At 34.8% G+C, this 9,617-nt stretch overlaps 1 protein-coding gene across 1 annotated transcript; it reads left to right on the top strand.

Moving 5' to 3' along the window:
• Positions 1–322: 322 nt before the first annotated feature.
• Positions 323–3,197, top strand: LOC110689918. Its single transcript, XM_021866744.1, has 2 exons — positions 323–522; positions 1,531–3,197. The coding sequence occupies exons 1-2, from the start codon at positions 448–450 to the stop codon at positions 1,987–1,989; spliced, it is 534 nt and encodes a 177-aa protein (XP_021722436.1). The 5' UTR covers positions 323–447; the 3' UTR covers positions 1,990–3,197.
• Positions 3,198–9,617: the final 6,420 nt, after the last annotated feature.

Here is a 9,617-nt window from a genome sequence, read left to right as displayed (position 1 = left end):
CAACACCAATTTGTTGTATCCTTCTCTTTGTTTAGTAACTCTGTATAATTTTGAGGCTACATTTATCTTTCTCTAGTTAAATATAAACAAGAGAGCAATCTAGGCTAACTAAGCTTGAAGCCTTGAACAACATAATAAGTACGAAGTATTACAATGTCAAAGTCAATTTTGCGGTTAGGGGAGAAAATCAACTATTGTAGGGTTTTTTTAATTGCCAAAAGAAAATATATATATATATATATATATATATATATATATATATATATATATATATATATATATATATATATATATATATATATATATAAAATAAGAAAAAAAAAAAAAAAAAAAGAACGCGAGCCAGTAATATAAAGTATAAACCACTTCAATTTTATTGCTCTCAAAAAAATACAAAAGAAATACAAAAATTCTTTGTTCTAAGATTTTCTGAGAATTGTAAATTCAATGGCAAGCAAGAAGATAAAGATGGAGAAAGACGATGACAACAATGATCAAGAATCTAAACCCACCAACTCTGCTGTAAGATTTTGACATTTTCTATTCTTATTATTTCAATTTTGCTGTAATTCTTTGATAACCTCTCTATTATTTTCTGCATTTTCGAATTTCTGGGTTGATTATACATTCTTTATTGCTTATTAATGGCGGATTGTGAGAGAGAATTAAATGGGTGTTGAATTTCTTGGTTCATTCATTTTGACATTTTCTACTCTTATTATTACAATTTTGCTGTTTTCCTTTGATAATCTCTCTATTATTTTCTGCATTTTCGATTTTCTGGGTTGATTGAATATTCTTTATTGCTTATTAATGGTGTATCATGAGAGAAAATCAAGTGGGTGTTTAATTTATTGGTTCATTCATTTTGTCATATTGTAGAACAAATTCTTGTTATTAATTTTACTGCTTATTATGTGAATTTTGGTTATATATATATATATATATATATATATATATATATATATATATATATTAAGAAATTGATTACTGTTTTTTGATTTAATGGGTTAATTATACCTTCTGAATTATTCCCTCCATTTTTAAAATACTTGCTCTGCTCCATACGCGGAGTTTTAGTAGAAATTGGGTAAAATAATAAAATATGGAGGTAGTGGGTAGGTAGAAGAATGAAAAATTGTAAAGCGCAAAAGTAGTTGAGAGAATTGAAGTAGAGAGAATATGAAACTAATAAAATATAATTTATATTGGATCCACTAGTTGAGAGAAATGAATTAAATATTGTAAAAGTTTTCCAAATAAGGAAATGGTGCAAGTATTAAAAACGGTCGGAAATGGAAAGTGGAGCTGTGGAGCAAGTATTTAAAAATGAAGGGAGTACTAAATAGTGGTTAATTAAGAGGAAAAAGTAAATGGGTGTTTAGTTTGTTGGATCATTCAACTTGGCATATTGTAGAACAAATTAATGAACATACTTGCTGTCTTTTCATTGTTGGATTTGTAATTGTTGATTTTCTTGGGATACTTATATAGTAGTATTAAAGGTTGTTTAATTTCTGGGTATTTCAGTTGAATCCTGTAGTTGTTGATGAAGTTAAAACCCGAAGCCAAACTGATGAAGGTACTGGTTTAGAACCTGATGGTAGTGAGAAACAACAGGCACAACAGCAGCCAGTGTCAGCTACAAGGCCTACAACAAATAGTCAAGCCTCATCAGATCAGTTGTCGCCTCGTTCTGATATAGATCAGCCAGGATCAAGTTCAGATTCTGCTTCTAATCCAGACCCATTGCATCAGTTGCAGCCTCATCATGGTTCCCTGAATCAACCAGAGTCAAGTTCAAAACCTGTTATTGATCCAGCTGCAGCAAATGAGTTTCTATTGCATATGGATTCCCTAAACCTACCTGGAGTATTGAATTCACCACTAGGCCGCCTAAAGCTTCGGTCACTAATCAATGAGTTGGGATCTGTGACTATATCTCCTGATGCAGGTAGATTATTTATATTCGCCTTACAACTGATCTGAGGCTGTCATGGCTTTATGTAAGCTTATGCTTGACAGGATATGGTCGTAGCTAGAGATTTATATTTGTATTTAAGCAAGTATGTACATATATATGTTATACTTCTTGGGATCTGTTTGATAGTTGATCTGTACTAGTGTTCTCTATTTTCAGAAAATCTATTGAATATGTTTTCTTCATTACTGCATACCTAGTTCTTTCTACTGGTATAGGCGATGGCACTCATAAGAGAGGCAGAAGTACTTCAACTAATGTTTTTCACTCAAGAGCTTCTCAACATGGTGAAAACAAAGGTGATTATGATAATGCAAAGGTGCCTTCCGATCTTTTGCCTCCTACTGGTAAAGTTGATTCAACCAATGTTTTTCATGGTCTTGGTGATTACAGAAGTCAAATTCAATATATAAATGCTGAGATAAATTTGAGGCAGACAGTATCAGAAGAAAATATGCAGGAAATGATTACTTCAGTTGATCGATTGCCTTCTACTGGTATAGTTATTCATGAGGGAGGTGGAAGTACTTCGAGTAATGCTTTGCTCTCGGGAGCTCAAGATGGTGAAAACAAAGGTGATTCTGATAATGCAAAGCCGCCTTGTGTTCTTCAGGCTCAAGGAACTGGGAGTGGTCCTGGTTCGACCCCAGGAAATACCACTGCTGGTGATGAGTCCAACAGACCGGTCAGCATAGCTGCAGGGGAAGTGTTATCTGCAACTGATACCGACATGTTAGAGTCTACTACTGAATCAGAAGAAATACAAGGTGAAAAGGAGAAATCTGATGCATTCCAAGATGGCAACACTCCAGGAAATTCTAGTGCACGATAATATTTCAGTTGAAGGTCTTGAGGCTTTCTTGGGTGATCTCTTTCACTTGTTGGAACCCTAATCGGTTGATAATATTTCAAATTTGTAGCTGTATTTCATGATGTCTCTAGCCGAATTCATACTGTTCTAATGCTACCAGATGGAATTGGCTGAAATTTTTTACAGGAAGTCATAAGTATATATAGGAGAGTATACAAAAGCAAGTAGCTAGTAGTACAGTATATAGTACAGGATCTATCAACCATTTACATGATTTTTTTTACTGTAAATAAGCAGGTGTTATTAGCACTGTTGTTTGTCAAGGAATAATGAGTCTTTTAGAATGTAATACATAGAAAAGAAAACAAGGATGTAGATAACTCTCAATTAGCATGTATGGTAAAAACTGAGTATAATAAGATGATGCCTCTTTTGCTGGTGTACACCCTTGCATAATTTCTGCCATTTATTTCCTTTGTTTCGACATCAATTACGTACACCCTTGCATAATTTCTGCCATATTTTTCCTTATATTATAAATCGGTGAAAGCAATTTATGCATTATGAAATGATGCATATTTTGCTGGTGTCCATCTCAAAACACAACTACCTTTGTTACTTGAAAATTCAATCCGAACCTATCTTATTCTGTACTTATTGTTACTTGAAAATAATTAGAGATTCACAATGAAAATAAAATCTTTAATACAAGAATCTATCAAATATAGGCTCTATAGCTTCATGCATTGCACAGTTTAACTAGTTGAAAATTAAAATAAAACTTAATGTAATAACAGATTTAACCAGTATGATTCAAGGGACACTATTGATATTAGCTTCCATAATATCTACATACTCTAATATTTTCTTTATTTCTGGTGAATGAGCTGTAACTTACACGAGTATGAATTAGACAGACAAGAAGTTTCATATGAGAGATATGAACAAGGAAGATAAGAAGGTGGGATAAGGATAAAGAAATAATAGGCGTGATAAAAGGATAAAAAAAATGTTTATGGGTTAAAAATTAGATTAGATTAATAAGAAAAACCAACTTTGCTGACTTATTTTTCTCCTCTCTACAATATTTGTTCCCATTTCCCTTATTATCCCCATACCTTTAAACAAACTAAAGAATATCAAGACCCCTTTCTCTTATCCCTATTTATCCTCGCTTATCCCTTTTAACCAAGTTGTGAATGAAACTGAATGAATTGAACCAAATTGCATTAAAAAAAAATAAAATTCTGTAGATACTTTTAAAAAAGAATAAGTAAAACAATCAACAACGAAGGGAATAAAGTAGAGCTGATAATGTTTGACCTGGCTCGAAAATCGTCTAGGCTAGGGCCAACTTGGCCCCTTTTTTTATATTACATTTTTTTTTGGAAAACCTAAAATTAGTTTATAGTCATATTTTCCACTCAACCCGAAATAGCGGGTTTGACCACAAGTTTTTTTGGCCAAAGTTGGATTCAGCTTGGCCCAATTATTTAGCTCAAAATGAGCCTACTTATTTCACTAAAGCCCGGCCCATGATTAAGTCTAGAATAAGTCAATTCATTTCTTGCCAAGCTAGTGTATTTTACTAAGTTGGTGAACAAGCCAACCTAGGTAGGCTTAGTTCGAGCTCAAAACTCCTAAAGGTAAGCTTGGCTAAGCTTGAAGCCAAGCTTGACTCAAGGCTCGACGTTCGATCAAGGCTTGTTATTCCCAAAATTAGCAAGGCCCAAATGGCGTCCATTGCCAATTTGCCATTGTATGGTATACTGTATTGCATATAATATAGACCTTCTTATTAGAGTTTGAATACATTTTGTATTCGATTACTGAAGGCAATAGCATCCATATATATAGAAGTACAAGCAACATAGGATGAAACCCGTAGCTTATACTAAGCCTAAGAATAAGGCTAGATACTAGGAACTAACCTAGGAGACTATTAAAATACAGCCTGGAGGAAAATAACAAATACAAAGATAATGACTAATAACAAATACAAGGATAATTAATAATAACAGAATATTGATGCTAAGCTTATCACTTAACACTTCTACCGCTAAAAAAACACAATTTAAAATTTGTTGCACTCAAAAAACATTAAAACCTCTGTTTTTCAAAAATAAAAAAACAAAAGAAAAATTCTTATTTCCTCTGCATAGTGAAGACTGATTAAACCCAATCATTTTCATCTTGGAAGATTGTAAATGCAATGGCAAGCAAGAAGAGAAAGTTGGAAGAAGATGAGCACAACAATGATCAAGAAGATGAGCACAACAATGATCAAGTAAGATTTTGATATTTTCCACTCTTATTATTAAAATCATGCTGTTTTTTTTAGATTATCTTTTGTGCATTTTCCATTTTCTTGGTTGATTATACAATTTGTACACCTTATTAATGGAGGATAATGCGAGAAAATTAAATGGGTTAATTCAACTTGTACTGCTTAATATATGAATCTTGGTTATTTATTATGAAATTCCTGTTTCTTCCTTTGTTTGATTGCTTACTGCATTTCGATTTACTGGGTATTTATATTATACCTTCTTAATTACTCAATAATGGAGGATTAAGTGCGAAAAAAAGTAAATGGGTGTTGATTTGATGGATCATACAACTTAGTATATTGTAGAACAAATTAATGAGACGTATACACATGCTTTTTCTTCTTGGTTGGTTTGTAGTTTATTGATTTTCTTGAAATTCATATATTTAACAGTATTTAGTGGTTGTTTGATTTCTGGGTATTTCAGTTGAATCCTGTGGTTATTACTGGTAATGAAGTTCGCAGCCGAAGCAGAGAAGATGAAGATACTAGTGTAGAACAACAGCAGTTAGTGTAGCTTCTACAGATAATCAGGCCTTATCATATCAGTTGGCGCCTCGTTTTGATCCTGTTTTCAATCTTGACCCGTTCTTTTATCAGTGGCAGCCTCATTTTGGTTCCCTGAATCAACCTGCATCAAGTTCAAATCCTACTTTTAATCCAGGCCCATTGCTTCAGCAGCCTCCTTGTGGTTCCTTGAATCAACCAGGGTCAAGTTCAATTCCTGCTGTCACTCGAGCCCCATTGCATCAGGTGCAGCCTCCTCGTGGTTCCTTGAATCAACCAGGGTCAAGTTCAATTCCTGCTGTCAGTCGAGCCCCATTGCATCAGGTGCAGCCTCCTCGTGGTTCCTTGAATCAACCAAGGTCAAGTTTAAAGCCTCTTTTCGAACGAGTCCAATTGCATGAGTTGCAGCCTCCTCGTGGTTCCTTGAATCAACCAAGGTCAAGATCAAAGCCTGCTGTCAATCGACCCCAATTGCTTCAGTTTCTGCCTCCTCATGGTTCAGGGTCAAGTTCAACTCCTCCTTTCAATCAGGTCTCATTGCATGAGTTGCAGCCTCCTCGTGGTTCCTTGAATCAACCAAGATCAAGTTTAAAGCCTATGTTCGATCGAGTCCCATTGCATGAGTTGCAGCCTCCTCGTGGTTCCTTGAATCAACGAAGGTCAAGATCAAAGCCTGCTGTCAATCGACCCCCATTGCCTCCTCCGAGTAATGAAGCGCAGCAAAATCTCCTTCCACCATGTAGCAGTACTCAAGGGCCTCACACTCAGTCAACATTGATGACTTCGCAGCAGGTTTGTTTTTGATTCTTGACACAAGCTTATTAAGGAATTAAACAAATTTAACAGCAGCAGATCAATGTTGGACTTCTAGTAGAGATACATTTCTGTATGAACATGTGTAGTATCTTGTATGCAATGCACCAATATGAAACCTCATCACTCATGAATTTCGGGCAACTCTAATTTATACTGGTATATGCAATGCACTGTCCTGACACTCACAAAAGTTGTTAGAAGTTTTTTCGTTTTGATCCTGTGCTACTTTTGTATATGATGAAATGCACTAATATAAAAGTTTTGCTGAGGATAATCATATTCTGATACTTTGATGTTTTTTGGAATGCCAGTTTTCGAATCATATGGGAGATAGGATTAATATGATGCTAGATCTAATGAATGGTCTCAAAGCTACTTACGAAACTATGGAGGCTGAGTTATATGCTATGAAGCAAATAGTGGAGCAAATTTGGCCTTCTACTGGTGAAATTGATTCAAACAATGTTCTGCCCCCGGGTGCTTTTCAAGGTGGTGGTGACTACAGAAGTCAACCTCAATGGATAAATGCTGATCATTTTAATTCGAGAGCTCAAGATGGTGATTCTGACAATGCAAAGCTGCCTTTTGTTTATCCGGCTCAAGGAACCAGGAGTGGTCCTGGTTCGACCTCAGGATATACTACTGCTGGTGATGAGTCCGAGGGACCGGCCAGTATAGCTGCAGGGGAAGTCTTTTCTGCAACTGATACAGGTGAGGAAGAGAATGCTGATACTTCCCAAGATGGAAACACTCGTGCGCGATAATGTTTCAGAAGATGATGATATTCAGGCTTTCTTGGGTGATAATGTTTCAAACTTGTAGCTGAATTTCATGATGTCTCTAACAGAATTCATACTGCTCTAATTCTACCAGATGGAATTTGGCTGAAATTTTTAACAAGAAGTCTTATGTCTAAGAGAGTATAAGAAACTAGTATAGGATCTATCTAGCATTTACATTTTTTTTATATCGCAAATAAACATGTGTTATTAGTGTTATTTGTCAAGGAATAAAGAGTCTTTTAGAATGTATGGTAAACACTGAGCTCCTGCCTTTGTTTAATCATCAATTATGTAACGCCTTTGCATAATATCTGGCTATAATTTCCTTATATTATATCCAAACAAAAACCTATGTTAGTTTGATCTTCCTGCTGTGATACCATGAAAGATAATTGTATTTACTTGATTAAAGGCCAACAAACTATGTGTACATAACAAAAAGATAAGCATAGAGCTAATGATAAGTATAGTATATCCCTACAAATATGGAGAAGAGATAATATCAAAGGTTAATTATCAAGTATCTCTATCACTAGATACATTGATCGGTTGGTTGAAACGGAGCTATGTGTGTTAGTTACATGCTAGTCATGCAGCTAATTAATTAACGCTCCAAATGCACTTTGTAGATTCATACGGTGTACTATGTATGTGATGATTGTGTTAGTTTTGTGAAAGAGGGGTTCAAATTGCATTTAATCCCAAAAAATAAAAAAAGGTTGTACTGGTAAGTGGTAACTCAATATGTTAGGGTATGCAATTCAAGTCCCACATAGAAAAAATAAGGAAGAAACGACTTCGTTATAAAGGAGAAGTGAATGACCCGGACCCAACACAATCGAGTATAGAATACTAGATTGTAACTTTTTAGCAGGAAGATGATTGGCAACCTTCTTATGAGAGTATGAGACTATTTAAAAGAAAACCGAACCATTGTCGTATAATAATGAAATCCGTACATTTGATTTACCGCTCAAAAACAGATTTTCAAATTCTTGCTCCAAAAAAAATAAAAAAAATCTTGCTGTCAAAAAACATTGAAACCTCTGTTTTCCCAAGAAATAATTACAAAAAAAGAAAAAAAAAACTTCACTTTTTCTACTGATCAAACGAATTGAACCCATTCATTTTTCGTCTTCGAAGATTGTAAATGCCATGGCAAGCGAGAAGAGACAGTTGAAAGAAGACGACGACAACAATGATCAAGTATGATTTTCTACTCATATTATTCGATTATCTCTCTATTATATTCTGCAATTTCGATTTTCTGGGTTGATTATACATTCTGTATTGCTTTTTAATGGCGTATAGTGAGAGAGAATTAAATGGGTGTTGAACTTATTGGTTCGTTTAACTTGTCATATTGTAGAACTGTATTAAGTTTACTGCTTAATATATGAATCTTGGTTATATTTTATGAAATTGATTACTGTATTTTGGTTTGATGGGTTAATTGTACCTTCCAAATTACTAAATAATGGCGGATTAAGAGTAAATGTGTGTTTGATTTGTGGGTAGCATAAAAGAAAGTTACATTCTGTCTTTTTCTTGGTTGTATTTGTAACTACTGATTTTCTTGAAATCAATTTAAAGGGTGTTATAATTTCTGGGTATTTCAGTTAAATACAATGGGTGATGATGAATTTAGCAGCCGATTAAGAGCTAAGAAGAAGAAAATTGTATTTCCAAAGGGTGTTAATGAATTTAGCAGCCGAAACGAATCCAAGAAGAAGGAAGGCAGAGAAGCTAACACTCTGAAAGACAACCATCCTCCTACAGCTGAAGTTCAACCTGAAGGTAGTGGTAGCTACTGTAAGTAATGAATGATATCATGTCAAATTCTAAATAATTTGTCACTCTTTCTTAGTACGTAATATATGTTGTGAATATAGCTTTATAAAAACTAAATCAAGCTTAGGTAAGGGTCAATAAGCTCAGATAAGGTCTAATAAGTACAGATAAGTGACCACGTCTAAATTTACTAAATAAATTTAACTACTCCTGACTCCTGTTGCTTAGATTCTATTCCCTTAGGCACTTCAGTAGTAAGAGCAATTCATGAGAAATTTGACTGTGGATATGTAGTCTCTTTCAAAGTAGGACAGCAACTTCTGACTGGAGTAATTTATTATCCTGCAGCTAAGCAATCCTCTCCGGCTGAAGGTCTTAGCGTGCCAATGGCAGCTTCTACAAGTAATCAATCCTGTAGTGGTTCTCTGAATCAACAAGGATCAAGTTCAAATTCTGGTTATGATCAAGCCCCATTGCATCAGTCGCGGCGTGGCAGGCCTCGTAAAGGTTCTCTGAATCAACAAGGATCAAGTTCAAATTCTGGTTATAATCAAGCCCCATTGCATCAGTCGCGGCGTGGCAGGCCTCGTAAAGGTTCTC

The sequence above is a fragment of the Chenopodium quinoa genome, unplaced genomic scaffold (assembly GCF_001683475.1).
Source record: "Chenopodium quinoa cultivar QQ74 unplaced genomic scaffold, ASM168347v1, whole genome shotgun sequence".
In the NCBI taxonomy this organism is placed as follows: domain Eukaryota; kingdom Viridiplantae; phylum Streptophyta; class Magnoliopsida; order Caryophyllales; family Amaranthaceae; genus Chenopodium; species Chenopodium quinoa.
This window is presented reverse-complemented; position numbering and strand designations above follow the sequence as displayed.